Raw genomic sequence first — 20,269 nt, forward strand, 5'->3', positions numbered from 1 at the left:
AAGAGCACTGGCTGCTCTTCCAGAGGTCCTGAGTTCAATTCCCAGCAACCACATGGTGGCTCTCAATTATCTATAATGAGATCTGGTGCCCCCTTCTGGCCTGTAGGCAGAGCACTGTATGCATAATAAATAAATCTTGAAAAAAGAAAGGCATGAGAGTAGAAGGAAGGTTAAGGTGAGATGAGTAAGGGGATCAGCAGGAGGAGGGGCCAAGAGAGGGTAATGAGGAATTAATGCATTATATATTAATCAAAATACATTATATATGTATAAAAATGTCATAATGAAACCCACTATTGTGTACAATTAACATATGCTAATAAAAACTTTTTTTAAGAAATGAAATAAAAAGAACCAAAAGCATCAGGGCCCCAGACCTCTTTCCAAACCTCCTCCATGGGTGTTTGTACCCTGCAGTGGATCCCACTCTGCCGTCTTCTGGGGAGAAGATGGGTGAAGCAGCCATCTTGGGCTTGGGATTGTGTCACACTTCTGAGATGGCAGCAGAGAGGCCCCATAGTGAGTCCCTGTCACTTGGTGAACCTGTTTCACAGAGCTCCTGACCCTTGCTTGTCCCAGCAGAAACAGGAGGGAGAGACAGCAGGGCCTCAGGCAGGTGTGTGAGCTTAAGTCTTCCTGGCAGGGAGTCAGATCCGATCAGCATGGGGCCCAGGCCTTAAGCCCTGTTGGCCTGAGGTCAACCAAGACCGCCGCCGCCCCCCACCCCACCCCCCAAGCACCTCAGGTGGTTGCTAGGGACCAGTATAATGGTGACTGGTGAGCAGGGCAGGCTGGTGGGCAGTCAGGTCCCATGAAAATGCCAGCTGGCTCATGTGTATCAGAAGGACACACCCTCCACATCCTGTCTAGCTGGCCTGTGGGGGTCAGACAGTAGGATGCAGTGGTTCTCAAGGGCTTTAGTATACCCACATTACCAAGGTGCTAACTGTAACATTTTCATTTATGCATTGAATGAATCCCTGTCATGATAGTCTGCTGGATGGCACATTACGGACTTGTCTTATTTTCATTTATGCATTGAATGAATCCCGATCATGATAGGCCACTGGATACTTACTGACCTGTCTTAAAGACAGGCTCTCATCTCAGACTAGGCAGATGCTCTCCCTCTCTGCCTCAGCCCTTGCCAAGAGGATGGAGTGGACTAGTGAGGGCCACAGGGTCTGAAGTTCCTAACAGAGAGTGCCCCTCAGATTTTCCATTTTGCCTTATTTTTGCTCCAGCATCTACTCTCTGCCTTAATAAGACCTCACTCTGTTACCTAGCATATGGTCACTCCAGCCATCTTTGTTTTAAAGTTCCAGCAGCCCCAAATGACCCTCATTCCCCTTTCTGGGTACCCCGGGAGATCCCATTCCAAGGGAAGAGCCATAAACACTTGTTCTCATAGGTTTCACAAACTCTAGTAACACCAAGATCCTGCTTTGCAACTCTAAAAAGTCCGCCTTTGTTCACTTGTTTCCCTGCCTGACCTGTAAAATGACGGTTGTGGTTAATCCATTTGCTCAATAAATAAGTATTGAACGACCTGTTCTGAACAGGGCCCAGCTGAATCTGTTATTTAGTGTTGGTTAAAAGGCATGGCGTGCACCAGGTTGTCAATAAATGACGGGTTTCTTACACAAGTCTCGGTTTTAGAAGGAGAAATGGGTGATAGGTGGAGGAGGGACAGAGAATGGGGACTCAAGAAGGGGTGTGGAGGGCTGGGCCTGCTGCGTCTTGGATTCCCACCCCTACCCCCTTCCCCTGTTAACATGGCCTGGCTCTGTCCTTGTCTTTGAATGGTGTGCCCAGTTTTTTGCCTCTGGTTGCATCAAACCACCTCTTGTCTACTACATAGTTGGCCCCTTGTTCCCACATCTAGAAAACAGAGATAAGGATCTTCCTTATTCTCAGGCACTCAAGGACACTGTAGTGTGCCTATCCTACCAAAGTGGTCAGCCTGATGAGCCTCCAGCCCTGAGGACATGTTTGAGTGGCTTCCTCACCAAAGTGGCACCCCCTGGCTTCTGACATAACACCTCTGACTTGTCACGGCTGAAACTTCATATTCTTCATTCCTGTCCAGCTTCCAGATAGTATCCCACAGGAAAGACTCTCCCAGAGGAGAGAGAGATTATGTGCACGTGGGAGTGTATGCATGTGTATGTCTGTGCATGCATGCACATGCAAGCAAAGTGAGATCTGGCGTACTGGAGGTCTTCAATGTTGGCTGACTGACTGAATGCACAGTGGATGTCCCTGTCTCAAGGGGGGGATCATTAATACATTTGACAAATATTTAACAAATCTATAATCCATTCAGTTTCAGACTAAGTCAGGGCCTCTGACACACAGGTTGAGAGTAGCCAAGTTCTCTCCATACAGAAGGTCCACCAGCTTCCTTTTTCCCACACATTTCTTACCCTCCAAGGCTCACCTGGTTCTTGGTCCACCTAATTGTCTATCCTTACGCCAACACATATTTGAGTGCTAAGAAGTTGAGTTTAGGGTCGAAAACTGGTTCCCTAACTCATATTGTCTGTCCTTTAGTAAGTGACTTGACTTCTCAGAACCTCAGTTTCCCCAGATGGAAAATAGGCACAAGTTAAAATGAAATGTCTTGTAATTTATGTGAGGAATGAATGAGATAAGGCACATGCTTACACAATTCCAGTGCATAGTATGTGCCCATTAAATGGAGCTATTTATTTTGCTTAGCTTCCTCTCTGTTACAAGGGCCACCTTGGATCCCTCCTCCCTCCTCCAGAGCACCTACAGCACAAAAAAGTGCACCCAGCAGGTGGCAGGTGAGTCTGACTTCCCAGAAGCAGATGCACTCCCCCTGAGAAAAGCCAGACACCAGCAGAGGCCTGGAGGCAGGGAGGAGCAGGAGGCATGGCTGACCTGGTGGAGGAGGAACCCAGGATGGCTTTGTGTGCTCTAAGGGCGGGAGCACCTGCTTTGATGGGCAGAACGCCTTTTCTTCCTGGGTGGACACGGTCTGTTTCAAGTCGTGAGAAGTCCTGGCGATCCTATCCCACTGTCCGTGAGGTCTGGATCTAGTGAGTAGACCAAGGGCTTTCTGTGCCTTCACCATGGTGGACTTCTAGCTACTTCAAAACCAGGACACACACTCTATGTCCCACCTGGGCACAAGTGGTTGAGGTTATCTGTGACCTAACAGTAGTCATATGAACCTGGCTCAAAGGAGGGATTTAGGAAGGAAGAAAAAAAAAAATCCCTCACTCGGGACTCTCAGAGACCCTGGCCCTGGGCCTGAGTTTCTTCCCCTGTGAAATGAGAACTGCTCTGTAGGTTTCATTGCCATAATGGTTGAAAAGATGAGAAAAACAATCTCACAACTGATGGGGAAAAACCAGCCTCAGAGAGAGAATGGGATGAATGGGAACTGTCCAGCTCAGGGAGGGCAGGACCTTGCTGGCCCACCGGTCCCCAGCTGGCCATCACTGGACTTCTACCCTGGTGGCTGCACCACACCGGCTTTGTAGGGCTCTGACCTCACTACAGTTGGGACAGGTCTCATCCCGTAATACCGAAGGTTTGCCAGATTTCCAGTCATGTCCTTGTATCCCCCCTAGACTAGCCTGCTAGTCCCTACTCAGGTTACATAGCACCTCCCCAAGCAGGGGCAGCAGGTACTAGCAGATCCTAAGGCCCCTCCTGGTGGGTTATGGTTCTGCATGAATAGAAATGTACCCCAGGAAGGCCTCAGGACTGATGTTCTCACTGGTCCACCGACCTTACCTGTCTGCTCCAGGCAGAGTAATGAGTCACACTGTGGCCATCTTATGGCCTCAAGCTGTTTGTAGAGGCAAAGCCATGTGATACTTCTGACTCAGGATGGCTTTTGACCGGGTGTGAATGGCTTCTCCTCAGCCCCTCTACGCTGGAAGTCACTAGAGATGTGGGGTGACCCACACTGACCACAGTAGGCATTTAGTGCCTCCAGTTTATCTCGAGTGTGTACACTCTCCACTTGCTGAATCCCTGTGACTGCAACTGAGGTGGTCCAGACTATCAGACCCATTTTACAGCTGGAGTAGAAAGGTTCAAAGAGGCAAATGGATTTGCCCAAGGTGATATGGCTGCTATATGACAGGGCCAGGCACAGCCTGTAAAGTACTTGTTCTTGGGGACAGGAAAGCAGAAGCTTGGTGACCTTGGGCCACTTACTTCACCTCTCTGAACCTCAGTCTTCTCATCTGAAAAATGGGGCAAGAAGATAATGTCATATGGTGCATTCAGCACAGTGGCCTGCTCAATAAATGTGACCAGTGCCTAACATTATCACCCTCAAGACATTTGAATGCAGTTGTTGGGAGGTCATACTGCAGATGAAGCTGTTGCTGCTGTTCAGGACTTATTAAGGTGAGCTAAGCGGTTGGGCATGAAGAAGTCGGAGCTAGGGGAAGGCAGTGGATTTCCTCCTCCCCTCTGCCTGCCTAGTGTGGATGGTCCAGCACATCTGGGTCTTGGTTCCCAGCACTCTGATGGCTGCTATCAACTATCCACACACCTTGGATCTGCTCAGGGCCAAGAGCTGAGAATTCTGAACTCCAGAGCTAAGAATGGGAGCTGACAGAATCGGGAGTGGATTGAATTTTTGGATCTGCTCCGTGGCTGCCAGGCTCCTGGTAGTGCAGTGTGCCTGAGGGCAGGGTGCCCTTCTCAGTGTTTGGGGCAACCCTAAGATGCAGGGTGGGGGGTGGGGGCAAGCGTGAGGTGGGGCTGTCTGTCCATGTAGCTCTGCCCAGGAGGACAGAGGGGCTTCTGTGTCTAGCCACAGTGACACCAACCCTGTGTTCTAAGTTCCTAGTCTTCCAGGTGAGCTTGCTTTAGCTTGCCTCCAGCTGCCGAGTTCCCTCTAGGACATGGCCCAGGCCAGCACTCACAGACTCTATGGTGCTGGGGACTTGTAGTGGGAATGGTTCCCTTCAGGAACCCTGCCATATGGAAGGGAGGGGAAATCCTGGGCCTCTGATTGTTTTAGGATGAGCTTTCTTGAAGGCTTTGGGGCCTGTGGGCCCGGATCCTTAGTATTTATGAATTTTATTATGACTGTGTTTGTTTAAATATATATATATATATATTTATAGCTCTATGCATTCCCCCCTCCCCAGCCCCTAGTTCTTGCCCTTGGCTTTCTGTTTGGTGGCCGTATAAGGTAGCACTGTCTGTGTGCTCTTGTCTGATACTGTCTGGGTGCTGCTGTTCCTTGTGACCCTCCGGGTCTGTTCTGGAGCCAGCGTGGGGCCCAAGCGTCGGGTGGTCAACGGAGAGCGCCTGGTCTTGTGGGGGGCTGGGGAGGGCTTGAGGGGGCCTGCGTGTGGCTCCACATGGGCCAGCTCTGGGGCCAGGCCTGCCTCCTCCTCTACCTCCTCCTCCTCACCATCCCCCTCTTCATCATCACAGCACAGAGCGTGGTAGAGCACTTTGTCACTGAACCGTACCCTCTCCCTCGTCCCTGGGGTCCGCTGGGGCACCTGACCCTTTGCAGGGCCAGCGCCGAAGGCCTCTTCGCTGGAGGAGTCTGGCGTCTCCACTCGTGGCCCATTGGGGATGGGCAGACCACCATTCATGAGCTGGTAGTCAGGGCCTGCGCCTGGCCGTGGTGCCTCGGGGCCATCCACAGAGTCTGACGGGGTAGAGACGTCCAGGAAGGAACAGAACTCCCAGCTGTCTGAGAGGATATCGGCTGTCATGAAGTCCAGGTGGCCCAGGTCAAAGGGGCCGCCCACCCCCGCCTTGTCACTGCTGGAGGTGCTGCTCACAGTGGCCGTGGTCCAGTCGTCCGGCTCCAGTTCAAAGTCAAAGTCAGAGGTTAGCTTGTCGATCTGACTCACCACCTGGCCAGGGAAGGGAGAGGAGATGAGAGGGGCTAGGTGTGCGTGTGTGCCTCTGCCCTGCCCTTGGGCACCTCCTGGCAGGTGACTCTGGAAGATGGTGGCTGAACTGAAGTCACAGGTTTGGCTGCTAAGAGCCCACATTGGGCAGCTCAGTTGGTAAAGAGCTTTGCCTTACAAGCATGAGGATTTGGGTTTGATTCCTAGAACCCATCTTTTGAAAAAACAACAACAAAAGCTGGGCATGGTGGTGCATGCTTATAATCCTAGCCCCGGGGAAGTGGAAACAGGAGCATCCCTGGGACTTGCTGGCCAGCCAGCCAAGCCTGCTTGGCAAGTTCCAGGCCAGTGAGAGACTCAGTCTCAAGCATACACAAGGCCAAGTTGGACAAGGATGGGCAGCTTGTGCTGTCCACGGGAGGGAGGGGTACTGCTTTCCACCAGGCACCCCGTCCATTCGCACATCCTTTTCTCTCGAGTACAGCTGCTATCTGGAATGGGGACAGTGTAGTGGACAGGCCTCAAGCTTGTACTGATGGAGACGGGGGTGGGGGTGGGGGTCAGATAGGAGGGGTTGAGGGACTCCAGCAAGCCCTGGAGACCTCCCGCCGGCTGACCCTAGAACGTGGTAGCTGGACTTGAAGTCAGTGGAGAGAAATGACGGAGTCGTCACAAAGACGACTCTGCCCAGTCTTACTAAAGCATCCTGGACCCACCAGCTAGTGACTCACTCAGGGATCTCTTTCCAACCCCGGGGGACTGGAACAACAAGTGTGTGGCACTGGCTGAGTCACCCTCCTCTTGTACCCTCACGCTCCAGAACCTCCTCCCTCCTTACCTTCCCTGCCCACTGATGAGTGGAGATCAATCTCAGCTTGTTGGGAAAAGGAATAAAGCCAGCCTTCTTCGGGAAGCAATAAAGAGACCATCCATCCCGGCCCAGGGATGATTGGTAAAGTTACTCATGGGGCAGCTCATCTGTGGGTACAGGTCACTGTACCCTGCTCTGCCTGCCCATCTCCCAACAACCCAGAGGGAAGCCCTTGGCCTCTGAGCAGGCAGCCCTGCAGTCAGATACACACTTGCCTGTGAGGCTGCCAGCACATACATCAGGGTAGAATGCATTGAGGGGGGTGGGGGCGCGCAGATTAGGCAAAGGCCTAGGGATAGGACAGAGCATGAGGAGGATGAAGAGAGCAGAGTCAGGCCAAGACTCAAACATAAAGCAATAAAAAACCAGAGGAGGGAACAAGTGTCTGAGTCACAGAGACTCGGGGACAAAGACCTCAGGAACTGTATCTAGCTCCCAGCATCTGGCTGGCATTATCTGCCTGGGCTCAGGGTGGTCAGTTAGGAAGTTAACTAAGCAAGCCCTAACCCAGTCCTCATTACTGGGAACTGCTACCATGGGACGACGCTGTTCCATGCATGGTGAGGGGCAGGTGGCAACTGCCCCCAGGCAAAGCAGAAGGACACTGCCTGCAGCATCTGGGTCGGTGGGAGGTGGGCTCTAGCTGCAAGTGACCTGACTGTCCCTATTCCTCTTAAGGTCTGTTTCTCAGTCGAAGTGGGTGGACGAGTTTACCTCTAAGGGAGATTCTAGGAATCTGTGTCTTTAAGAGTCAGTATGAGAAGGTGTTTAGGTGGCAGATGCCAGGGATAGAAGAACTTCTCTGCTGAGAGGCCTGCAGCAAATTGGAGGGGTCAGGACATGGGGTGGGGTGGGGTGGGGGGAGACTGACTTTGGGCAAGTCACATACACTTGCTGGAACTCAAAATCATTTGCCATCAAGTGTCCGGCCAAAGTCAGCAGAGCTTTGTAGGGACCAGTGAGGTCGGTGGGAGGGCTCAGAGGGACCCTGGGATCCAAGTGACATCATTTCATACCTTGGCTCACCTACTACGTGCCAGGTTTTCCACTCTCCACCCATGAGATCACAATGCTCCCAGTGGCTGCCTCTTGTTTTGAAAGGCACTGGCCTGGTGGCCTGGGTGCTGGGGCAGCCTCGGGAGTGGCTCTGCCATCCAGGCCGTCACAGGCTCAGAGGGGACTCCCTGATCAGTGAGAGCTGTCACCAGCTGCTGCAGCCCGAGGCTGGGGGTGCCAGGAGGAAGCTGGAGTTGAAAGGCTTGGCTGAGATCCCACAGACTCAGCTGAGGCCAGGCTGAGCAGAGAAGTCCGGCTTCTTGAAGCTCAGCAGGAATGAGCCCCATCAGGCCCCGGGCCTGAGGGATAGAGAGCAGGGATATCCCAGGTAGGCTCAACAGGAGCCTAGAAGCCTGGGAGCCCAGACGTGCTCCTCTCACTGAGAAAGCCCTGGCTGGCCACCTGTTCTAGAGGCCTTCTCTTCTTCATTAGCATCCTCTTTTGGTTTTGCACTGGGTATGGAGGGAGGGAGAGAGGGATGTGGTCTTCAGGTCTCACGTCTGCCCCCTCTTGGCAGGAGAACTGAAGGCAGGTGTTAATCCACTTCTGAGTTGTGGTCTCTAACTCTGACACTCCTCTCCTTGCTCAGGGAGATGAAGATGGATGAGATATCACCATATTTTAAACTCTAGTGTCAGGACAGGCAAACCTGTCAGTACCTAGACTCTGAAGCCAACCCTGACTTCAGTACTTACGAGCTGCGCAACCTTAATCAAATTACTCTGCTTTTAGCCTCTGTTTCTTCATCAGAGAATTCTAACAGAATTCTCTCTGCTTGAGAGCCAATGTGAGGACTTAACCTAATGCCCCCCGGGAAAGCATGCAGAACAATGTAAAACAGCAACATCCACCTTGCACCAGTGAGCATGAGCACGAACCCAGGCCCAAGAGCAGATGGGAGTCAGGCTTCATCTAAGGAATGCCACACTGAGCAGGTTTCAATGCCTGTTCAAAATGCCAGGATATGGTAGGTGTGCCTTCCATGGCCCCATGTGCCGGTACTGCCCATGTTGCCTGAAGTGTGGGTGTGTCCATTCAGAACACAACTAGAAGAGCTCCATGAGGCCTATGGCTGTGAGCTCACAGGCAGATCTGATAAATGCCAGAAGTGAGGGTGAGAAAGGGAAGCCATATGCCTGCGGTGCCCAGCTTCTGTGTAGGGCCATGATTAGCTCACAAACCCACTAATCCTTCCCTGGTGTCTTGTTTCCCAGGTCAATGTGGAGAGCAAGTATGGAATAGGCCTGAGCTACCTGCCTCTCTGCTCAGGCTGTCTTGAAATCTGTGATTTCTCTCCGAGATTTAATAATCATTTTGCCTACATGTAATTTGGGATTGTCTTGGAGTGCAGAGAAATAATTATATACACAGAAGGAAAGAGGGGGAGAAAGAACCAGAAAAATCTCTAGACTGGGGGTCTAGAGAGAGACTGCTGAATCTACCTGTGCTATTGCCCTTGCTGACGGGGAAACTGAGGCCCAGCACCTGGAAAGAGCTGAGTTAAAGCCAGAAAGTAGAGTCTGACTCCTGGGTCTGGCGTCTTACAAACTATACTCATCTGTTCCAGAGAGGCCAAGAGTGAGTGCTTGGGAGGGAGGGCAGCGCTGAGACAGGACTGAGCCCCTCTCTCAAGGGTGTCCCCAGCCTGTGTCTTGATCTCAGCCTCGCCCACCAACAGTAACTTCCTGCCAGCGCTGATCCATGGCTCTGCATTAGATTTTCTGATCAGCATCAGGACCACACCACCCCTCTGCCTCCAGCCCTTTCCTGTTCCCCAAACTTCTGAGCCTTCCCAACACCACCCCCTTTCCCCTCCAGCAAGTGGCCTCCCCCTCATCTCTCTGCACATTTGACAGAGCTGGAGCCCCAGCTGCCACTGGGGCTCACCTGGCATGCCCTCCCTCCCACCATCCATCCTCACTTCCTGGAAGAAGCCTGCTGGTCCCCAGCGGAGGGCGATGGTGGTCACAGCTATACTTTTACGCATGTATGTTGTGATGTGGCTGATGTCTGCCTGCCTACTAGACAGTAGGCCCAAGAGAGGGCAAGGTTGGCTCTGTTCCACCCACCACTGTGCCCCTGGCTTGCCACAGATACCGGCCCATTCTATAAACACAGCTGTAGTCCATGTGAAAGAAGGCTGGGAGGCCTCTTTGTTACAGACCTGGACTACCAGTACACCTGGCTGAACTCCCTCTCAGATGAATGCATGCGTGCATGCTTATGTGCATGTGTATGTATGCATGCATGCTTGTGTGTGTGCATATGTGTATGTGTGTGTGTGTGTGTGTGTGTGTGTGTGTGTGTGCTTGTGTGGGTGCACATCCACTGAGGCCCCAGCAGCCAGTGCTGAGGGACCAAGAGTCCCAGACCCAGAGTCCCCACTCTTCCCCAGCTCCCTGGGCAGCTGGTTACATAACTGGGGATTCTGCATTATTTATGACCACTGATTATTTTTTAATTCTGTGATTACATTGTTTATTATCTTCCTGGGGGGCTGTGGCATTGGGGAGATGGGGGGTGAGCTGACCATGATTCATGGCTCTCATCCTGCAATTTGGCCTAATTGGCCAGGGAGCCTCTGTGAATCTGTCCAGAGGAGGGGAAGGCAAAGGAAAAGGGGAGGAAAAGGAGGCATGAAAAAAAAAAAAAAACAATAAGGAAAAAAAAATCCACCCAAGTTGTACTGAGCTGCGGGTGTTGAGCTGACCCACTTTGGCACAGCCCTGTGGTCCCCAGTTTTTCCTGCTCCAGCTCTTTTAGGCCACATTTATTTATCTCTTACTAGCAAAGTCTGTGGCTTTTCCTGCCACTTTGACACATGGCACCTGGCCGATGGACAGCGGGAAATAGGCTGCCACAGAGCCTACTTCCTATGCCAACCAGGTGGTGGGACCCTCCAATGTCACCTCAGGTCGAGGAGAGGCTGTACCTACCCTGTTCTCCTGAGGTTTTGGGGACACAGAGATGACAGTACCCTGAAGTCAGGTCCTACTTAAGACTCACTGATGATGTGGGGGTACAGGTGGTCAATAAAGGATCACTTTTGAACCCCCACAGACCAGGAAGAAACAAGTACATGTTCAAGGTGAGCTCAAAATCTGATGGGCCAGGGATGAGGACCCCTTCACCCTGCCTGTGGGAGCTTTGAGTCTGTGGGCAGCAGGGGGGACAGGAAGGCAGAGTCTCACCCAGAAACATAACCAAGATATATTAAAAGCGTGTGGTCTTCCACTGATAGCAAACTTGAGTTCCACACTCTGATTCACAGGCTCCACGGGATACCCTCCCTTGCCCCACGCCCAGACCCCTGCCCCTCTCCGCTCCACTTTCCACTGGCTTCCTGATGATGGGCACACTCCCTCCTCAAGACCCAGGTGTCACAGCTCCCACCGCCTGCAATGCTCTTCCCATAGACGTCTGCTGACCTTGTCCCTCATTTCTATGAACTTTGGGCGCCCCTTCGTACCTCCATCCCTGTCACTGTCCTTTCCTCACTGGGTAGGGGATGGGACCACCTTCTGCAAGTGACCTATTAGAGGTCCCTACCAGACAGCCAGGACCTGGCCCTGATCTCCCTGCTTTTGGCTAAAAACCTTATGCGACTCAAGGCTGTGCAGGGAAGTGCTAGACTCATTCAGTAACAATACCTCGTGGGTGGCCGAGCCCTAGCTCTACAGAGAACATTTGCCTCACATGTATTAGGACCTCGGTTTGATACCTACCACTGCAAAGGAAAAACAGAACAAAAAGGATATGGAGCTGGCTTTGTGTACAGAAGGGAGCACAGAAGGAGTTGGTATCTTCCTCTTACAGACTGGGCCAACAGAAGCACAGAGAAGCAAAGTCACTTTCCTAGATTCACACAGTTCAGGGGGCAGCTGAACTAAGAACCGAACCAGAAATCTCTGGCTGCCTGGCATGTGCGCCTTGTCCGTTGGAACGGTCTATGTCTCTAACTGAGATCCATGGAATCTGGGGAGCTTAGGGAGCCTGCTGGGTTTGGCCTGGCATCCTGGCATATTGGGGAACCTGGGAGAAAGGGCTAATTAATGTCTGGCTGTCATGTCACATTCCTGGGCAGTTCAGTTTCAGCTTTCAAAGTGCTTTTGCATTCTTCACCTTACTTAGTCCCCTACACCGACCCAGGGAGCTGTAGTGGGGGATGGGAGGATGAGGAGAGGGGACTCCAAATCCTCTGGAAGTGTGATCTAGTATCAGCCCTGCCCCTTCAGGCAAAGCCTCCAACAACCTTGCAGCATCCCTGGGACGGACAAGTCATCAGTAGCCCCATTCAGAGAGGAGCAAATGGAGGCTCAGGGAGCAGGCTTTGTGCTCAGGAGTGTGTGTGTGTGTGTGTGTGTGTGTGTGTGTGTGTGTGTGTGTGTTGGGGGGGGTGTCTTCTGGGGTCAGAGGTGTCAGTCAGGAAGAGGAGGTAGAGACAGGAGGATGGTGAAGGGAGGCCAGAGAACGGCCGAGCCGGCTCTTTGCTGCCTAGCTCCTTCCACAAGGCTCCCATGCGGTGCCTGCCCCTGCCAACCCCATGTCTAACTCTTGTCTCCACACTCAGGTATTTGGTCTGAGCTGGTGGCACTGAGCAAGTGCTGCCCAGGGAGTCACGTGTGATGAGGGAATAGGGGCTTGTTCACTTTACCATGGGCCTACGCATAGCCCTGATAGAGAAACACCACAAAGGGCCTGAATGGAGCCACACAGACCAGCTTTTACGTTCTCCCGAAGGACCTAGAGCGACATCAAAAGTTTAAAACCGGGACCTGAGATCCACAGGAACTCCTGTCCCCAACCAAGCCCAGCCCACAGAAAGTTGGCTATGACAACTCTTCTGCTTGGGTCTCCCTTCCTCTCTGCCCATTACCCTACGTACACATCCCCTTTATGGGGGACTAGGGAGCTCTGAGGCTCAACCCCCCACCCAGCTGGGTACCATTGGCAGCGGGCAGGCAGTGGCATACGGGGTAGACTCTGGTTTCCATAGCAACCTGCCAAAGTCTTGGGTGGAGACACATGGCCTACAGATGTGGGGGAGGGGACTCGTCACTCAATCCTGGTTCAGACCTCTGGTGCGTGCAGACTATCGACTGGAGCTCTGGGGTGAGGGACATGGGAATCAGTGAGTATAAAAGGGAAGATTGGGGGCATTTAAAAGCTCCACAAACTAACCTGGCACTTGGGCACCACATCACAAGCATCAAGCATCTCTTGGAAGCTCCTGTCAAAACGCTGAGGTTACACAATAGCCCACCTGCTGAAGCTTCAAATAGGCATTGGGAATCTTGAATTCTAGGCTCAATTCTGTCATGGGTGAGTTATGTAGCCTTGGGCAAGCCCCTATTCCTCTTCGGGCCCCAGTCTCTTCTATAGTAAGTGGATAGTGTCTGCCTGGACTACCTGTGAGATCTCTTCAAGTTCTGGATGATTATGCTGAGGGAGAAGAGGCAGGGGTCTGCCCCACTGGGAGGTGTACCAAAGCTGACTCCCAGGATTATAGACAGTATCAGCTCTGGTTGGGGGCCCATGTCCCTGCCTGAAGCTGAGACTTTAGACAGTTCTTGTGGCCCTAATAAAACCATAGAACATCCAGAATTAAGACAGAGGAGGAGAGGATACCTAATCCTTTGGACTCATGAGGCCAGAGGAAGGGTTGTTCAGGGACCTGTGGCCTTTGGCTTCCAAACTGTATTATGGAGTCCAGACCATAGCAGCCCAGCATGTGGGCAGAAGCTCCACCAGCTCTGCCTGCCTGAAGTGCCTCTCATGCCCACCTCTGAGGACAGGATCTCCTGGCAGCTTTCATGTAGCAGACCTTGGACACCCCCCCCCCCACTACTCTAACAGGCCTGAGATCTCTGTCACCCTCCAATTCACAGCTCCCTTCAAACAACCCCTCTCCCTGCCTTAATTCAGGCCAGGCTGGAAAGCCACATTGTTCACAGCCTGCCCCATCTCCCCAGTCTCCTGCAGGCCCCTCCCCCCACTACACAGCTGGGAGGGGAGCTTGGGTTCCTAACTCAGAATGATCCATTCTCCCTCTATCTCTGCAGGGGCCCTGGTTACAAGGAGTTGGAAGTTGCCTAAAGCCCACCTGGCTGGTGAAATGGGACCCAGCGGGCAAATTCAGGCCAGCGGCTCAGAACGCTGGTCATGCATTTTGGACTTGAACACAGCCCAGGGGGCAGGGTGGAAGACATGTGTACCTCATTACTCCAGCAATGTGGGAAGCTGTAATTAAACTGGGCTCCGATTAGAAAGCCAGAGAGGGTTTCTCGGTGACTTTTTGGTCTTTGCAAAAACCCTCCAGAAGCATGCCCTGTGAGGGGGGGGGGCGCACATATCCTTAAAAAGACCCCTCCCTTCTTCAACGTACAGAAGGACCTCCGATCCCCACCAGGAGCTCCCAGCCACATTTTTACTCCGACAGGGAGGCCACAACCGGTTTAAACCCCTCTCCCCTTTTGGAAAGGAAAGGTTTGGAAGTGGTACTTTTTGAGCTGGGCCTCAAGCAGTGGGGACTGGTTAAGTAAGAGACCACCCACACTTTTCTAGAGTCCTTGCTCAGAGTCTGGTGGGTAAACAGTGGGGGTCAAGGGACAGCTTGGGTTTCAGAAGAATGTGTCCCATTCAGAATGGAGTGGGGCAGATTTAATCCTCACTGGGCACCCTGAGGGTTAACTATAGAGCCGGGCCCACTGGCACCTGCCTAAGCAGTCACCACCACACCAAGGCTCCAGCAGCTCTGGGGATAGTGATTTTTTTAGTAAAACAGACCTGAGGAAAGAGAATGAGAAGGGTGGTCCTCTGTGGAGCGGGCCATGTGCTCACAGCCTTGCACACTCAAACACACACAGATGTTTTGATGCTGAGCCCAGCCAGGCAGGGCTAGGGTTTTGTGTGGCCCCTGCTGGCCTCTCACTCACCTCCCTCAGCTCCTTAGCCACTTCTTTGAGTTCCCTCAGGATGCCTTCAAGTTGCCCGATGACCATCTTCATGCGCTGTCGAATCCGTTCTCTCTCTCCACCACTGTTGGGGTCGTCACTGGGCTGCCCGAGGTCCGGGGCACCCCGAATGTTCATCCTTCACCACGTGGCCGCAAGCCTGCCCATACTCGCCCCAGCGGGGCACACGCTTTGCCTGCCTCCACGGAGCCCCCCTCGGCCGGGCAGAGCTCCACATTTTAACGGCCCCCCAGCCTACCCTGGCCTTGGGCGGCCCTCACCCAGCCCCTGCAGCCTGCCACTCGACCTACTCTGCCTCTGGGTGGGGGATGGAGCACCCAGAGGGAGACAGAGTCTGACGGGGGAGGGGTGTTGGGGGGGTCAAGGTGAGGACACAGGAGGGCAAGGGGAGGGGCCTTAGGGCCCAAGAACAGCTTCCAGCACTTGAAGTGCCTGTGGTGTACAGAGCTGATCTTTGCCTGAATCTGGGTGTGGAGGCAGGGGGATGATTCTGCAAGGACTCGGGTAAGAGATGCCCTTGGGATGGGGGAAGGCAGCAATCCCCTCGCAACTCCTAGGCAGTTACAAAGGCAGAGGTCTCTAGAAGCAGCCGAACCTGCAGAGGGACGGTGGTCAGGGTCTTCCAGATGTGGAGGGGCCTCCAGATGTGAACAGCGCTGGAGAGGGACCTGGATTGGAGGAGGGCAGCCCCCTGCAGAAAGAGCGAGCCTGGCGTCAGCCCTCCCAGGCTGCTGCACCAGCCTGCTGCTGCTGCTGCTGCCTCCCTCTTCTCCCGGCCTGCACCCTCCTTCCTCACTGGAGATTTATTTATTTATTTTTGTTTGTGGGGAGGGGTGGTGGAGGAAGATGGTTTTCAGCACACCCTTCTTCTAGAGGGAGAGTGGAGGAGCCCCTGGTTTAGAGGCATAAGTCCTCAGCCTCCTCTGGGGCACTCTAGCTGTGCGCCCCCCGCCCCCCCCTCCCCGCCACCAACCAAGCTTGGCCAGATTGGTTCAGCACAGGGCCTCTCCAGTCCTCCATCCTCCTTCCAATACCCACAGGGAGCCCTCCTTCTCAGCGGACCCTTCCTCCCCCAGCCCCGCCTTCCCTCCGAAGCTGGACTCCCCTACTCACAGAGGGTGGGGGCACCGGCTTTTCCTCCAAGCAGCGTCGGGGGCCGAGCCCCAAGACGAGGTTGGGGGGCCCCCAAGGCTCCCCTAGGGCGGGCTTCTCTCTCTGGACCCTTCGGCTCTTGGCCTCAGGAAGGTCCTCCGAGCGGTGACCGGAGACATCTGGGCGGTGGGAGGGGGCGGGGCCTCCACGCACCGGGGAAGGGGGCAGGAAAAATCTCCCACCACGCCCGCCAGGCTCCGGGTCGCGAGGGTCCGGAGGGCTCAGGGGCCCCGAGGCCACAGGTGACCCGGGCCGAAGCGACGCCGGTCGGGTCCGGGCGACTGAACCAAAGTCGGAAGGCTGGGGAGGGCACCGGGATCCCCTCAGCCCACGCCCGGCATTCCCCGGGCTCCGCAGGGTTCGCGATTCTCTCGGTCCAGTCCAGTTCGGCGTGTCTGGGCCCCTCCGGGGTCTGTCCTGCCCCTGGCTTGCCTTGCCCTTCCCGAGCTGGCACTGCCAGGCGTCCGGGGCGCACTCAGCCGGGACCCAGAATGTCCGCGCTCCGGTCCGGGCAGCGTCCGGAGCGACCGCAGAATCCGCTCAGCCTTAGCCGGGCAGTCGGCTCGCTCCACCGTGGGCAAAGTCCGGATTCCTTCGAGTCCCGGGGGAGGGGCGGCAGCGGTGGCCTGGGGGACCCGGTGTCCAGCACAGCGTAGATGAGCGCACGAGGTCTGGGGGCCTTGGCGCGGCGGGGCTAAGCAGAAGAAGCAAAGGAGAGCAGAGGGGGCGAGCGAGGCGCCAGGGAGCCGATGGAGGAGGCGCGGCGGGCCCGGCCGGGCACACGGGGCGCGCAGCCTCCGCTAGGCTCCACCGCCTCCTGCGCGCTCGCTCACGGCTCCGCGCCTCGCGGCCCCGGGCGCCGGGCGGCTGCCAATGGGGCAGAGGAGGCACCGGGGCGGCTCAGGCCTCTCTCCCCGGCTCCTTCGCCCCTCGCCCTGCCCTGCACTGCCCGCCCGGCTCCGCGGGCCTGGCCGGCTGTCCCCGAGCGCCGCCGCGCCCCGCCGGACTGGCCGCCCTGGCGGGCGCTGGCTCCCTCAAAGGCCGCCGGGCTCGCGCGGCTCCGCTCGCCTCGGCGCTGGCAGGGAAGGGGCCGGCCCTGCGCGCCGGGAGGGAGCTTTTAAAGCGACACACACGCCTCCCAGCACCCGGAGCGGAGCGCGCGAGCCGGGGGGTCTCGCCACCCCAGGGAGCCGGAGGGACCGAGCGCTGGCGGGGCTGGAGGAGGGCTAGCCAGGCCGCCGGCCGCTGCCCAGAGCGCACAGAGGCCCGCACTTGACTCTCAAGTTCCCTCGCCTCCCTTTCACACAATCCCTTGGCCCTTTTTCCCCCACTGCGGTGCACCCTGGGCTTCCCCTTCTGGCTCTTTCCCTCCTCTGCCATCATACTTCAAACTGCCCCAAATCTTATGTCAGTTCAGTAAATAGAAGCCAACCAACCTTTAGTGAACACCTATTGTGTGGCACGGTCTAGCTGAGGGAGGGGGTAGTGAATACTGGGGTGTTTCGGTTCCTCTTGCTCTTCATCCAAATTCTCATCAGTTTTTTATTTCCTTCCTTCCTTCCTTCCTTCCTTCCTTCCTTCCTTCCTTCCTTCCTTCCTTCCTTCCTTCCTTCCTTCCTTCCTTCCTTCCTCCCTCCCTCCCTCCCTCCCTCCCTCCCTCCCTCCCTCCCTGCTACTGCTTTCTTTCTTTCTTACAGGGCCTTCAGTGGGCCTTGTCCCCTGCTAGCTCTGTTGAGGAGGAAAAGTAACCCACGAGGACATTTCTTGAGCAGACTGAAGGGTGGTGCATGCAGAGCACAGGCAAGTTCTAGAAGCTTTGGTAATGTGGCAGGAATGGGGTGCCAAGGAGGAAGCAAAGGCCAGCCACCTGTCCCCCACCTCTGAAGGTTCTTCCTAGGAAAGCAATCCTTGAGCTGAATCTTAACAGGGAAGTAGGAGTCTGGGTGACTGTGACCCGGGGGGAGGAGGGCTCAGCATCCCAAGAGGGAAAGTGGCTGGGAAGAAGGGCTCAGGAGCAGAAATCGGGGCGGGTAAATTTCAGTCAAAGTGACCCTGTTGATACCATTGGGAAGACTCATCAGGAGACAAGAGGCCGTGGTTAGAAGCTTGGAATTTCCCCTATGGCAGAGGGAGCCCTGTGCTGGGCCAGGGGGTGGGGAGTGGGGGGACTCCTGTTTGCTCTCCTAGGAGATCCCTCCACACTCAGTCAATGGTGGGTTTGAGGAGGCCACAGCCAGCTGCCCAATTAGGAGGTTCGTGCTGCTTGAGTTGTGAGAGGCCAGCCAGAGTAGCCACAGAGATGTGGTTTTTCAAGACAGGGTTTCCCTGTGTAGCTTTGGAGCCTATCCTGGATCTCACTCTGTAGACCAGGCTGGCCTCAAACTCAGAGAGATCCTCCTGCCTCTGCCTCCCGGAGTGCTGGGATTACAGGCATGCACCACCACCGCCCGGCTGCATGTGGTGCTCTTGCAGAGAATCAGGGTTTGGTTACAGCCATCCAGTTCCACAGGATCTGAGGGCATCACAGACACACATGAGGTACACATACATGCAGGCACAACACTCATGCACATAAAATAAAATCAATATATCTAAAAAACGTTTTAAATTAAAATCAGAGAGAGAAAGAGAGGAAGACAAAGATAGAGAAGGAGAAGGAAGATGAGGAGGAGGGCTGAGGACTTGGAGCTGGATGGGGCGAAGGAACATTGCTTGGTGAAATCATTTGGTGATTTCCTTAGACCCTGAACTTTGAAAAGGGGTGGAGGGAGTCCTATGTTTCTAGTTTACAGGCGAGGCTGAGTAAATGGTTGTGTGTATCTGAGTGGTCTGGGGTGAAGAGAAGGCTACGCAGAAAAGGAAAATAGGTCTCTGTTCACAGAAGTGCTAGGGCTTGGCAGTGGCGGGCTTAGGATGGTTATTTTGGCTTATCCTCAGAGGAAATGAGATATTAAGCAGGTTAGCTGTGCGGAAGTAACATTGGCAGCATCAGGACCAGGTTGGCAGCTTGGAAGAGTCCAAGAGTAAGATAGGGAAGTAACCGTCAGGGAGGTAGGGATAGAGCCCAGGGAGGTGTCCAGAGGCTCAACCCGCACCGCACCGTGTCAAAGGCTGCTCTTGAGAGAAGGGAAGGGAATTCTTCATTGACCTTCACACTTAGGAGGCAATTGGTGACTGGCAGGGACAATTTGCTCTGTGTGTAGGTGGATGAGCAGGGAACACAGAAGCCACAGTGTTAGGATTCAAGACTGAATGGCTGGTGAGGAAGACATTTCAAAAGCCGGGTAGACAGAAGTCCAGCTCCTGAACTACAGAGGCAGGGAGGGCTGAGGACTTGGAGCTGGATGGAATTTTAAGGGGGCCTAAGGGGTCCAGAATTTAGGACAGTGATGGTGGTATAGGTATCAATAGTTTAACTTGGCCTCTGAATCCTCTCAGAGGTTAAATTCTCAGGGTTTTCTAGAACCACCAGGAATTTCCTCCTCTGCTGCCTTTTGATGGTACTTAGCTGTCTAGGCTGGGGACAGAGTCTCTCAAGGGGGTGGCTCCAGAGATCCCACCAATGACTTGGCTTAAATTTGTCATAAAATGCACACGGTAGCACAGTTACCATTATACCTAGAGTCCATAGCTCTGTGGCATTAGGTACATTGTGTAGAAGTCACACAGTCCCAGCCCTGCTTCTGCAGAAGCTATGGTGCTGGGAGGCAGCCAGCACCAAGTATGGACTAAGCCTGCAGCAGTGACATGAGTGTCTCATTTTAGGCTTGGGACTGTCTGCTATGGGCCACAGTGGGGGTGATGTGCTTGAATTGGGGGTGTTGGGAGCCCATGAGGCTTCAGAGTAATACTTACTAACTGGCTTGGGGCTCATTAGGAAATTCAGTGCTTAGAAGGGGGAGGTGACATTTCTTTTGTCTTCTGCGTGGCTCAAACTATGCTTAGGACCTGTCCATAGCTGGACCATACAGGAGGGCAGCCAAGACAGAAGATGCGGGTGCCAGTGAACAAATCCAGTGAAGAATGGTTGGGCTGGCTGGGGTCGACTGGGGAAGAGCAGACTCAGAGAAGGTGATTCTGATCAGGAATCTTGGAAGATCTGCCATAGGATGGAGGGAGTAGACAGATGTAGGAGTGTTCAGACTTACTTCCCTGAGTTTGGGGGAATTACCGCCCTCACTTCCTCGCACACATGGCCAGATGTCCCATCCTCCAGGCTCAGCTTTGCTCCACCCACTACCTCCTCCTTTCCCAGGTAGTCTTCCCCAATCCTTTAGTCTACAGGAAGCATTGTTTTGCCCTTAACCAAATACTCCCCAGGATGTTTATTTGTGTGCTAGCTGTGTGAC

The 20,269-nt window shown here is 54.3% G+C and overlaps 1 protein-coding gene across 1 annotated transcript; it reads right to left on the reverse strand.

Annotated features, from left to right (window-relative positions):
- Positions 1-749: 749 nt before the first annotated feature.
- Positions 750-16,506, reverse strand: Insyn1 (inhibitory synaptic factor 1). Its single transcript, XM_028892499.2, has 3 exons — positions 15,882-16,506; positions 14,730-15,459; positions 750-5,870 (listed from the first exon to the last, which is right to left on the reverse strand). Exons 2-3 carry the CDS (start codon positions 14,883-14,885, stop codon positions 5,148-5,150), a joined length of 879 nt encoding a protein of 292 aa, XP_028748332.1. The 5' UTR covers positions 14,886-15,459; positions 15,882-16,506; the 3' UTR covers positions 750-5,147.
- Between the last annotated feature and the right edge of the window lie 3,763 nt (positions 16,507-20,269).

The sequence above is a fragment of the Peromyscus leucopus genome, chromosome 7 (assembly GCF_004664715.2).
Source record: "Peromyscus leucopus breed LL Stock chromosome 7, UCI_PerLeu_2.1, whole genome shotgun sequence".
Taxonomy (NCBI): Eukaryota; Metazoa; Chordata; class Mammalia; order Rodentia; family Cricetidae; genus Peromyscus; species Peromyscus leucopus.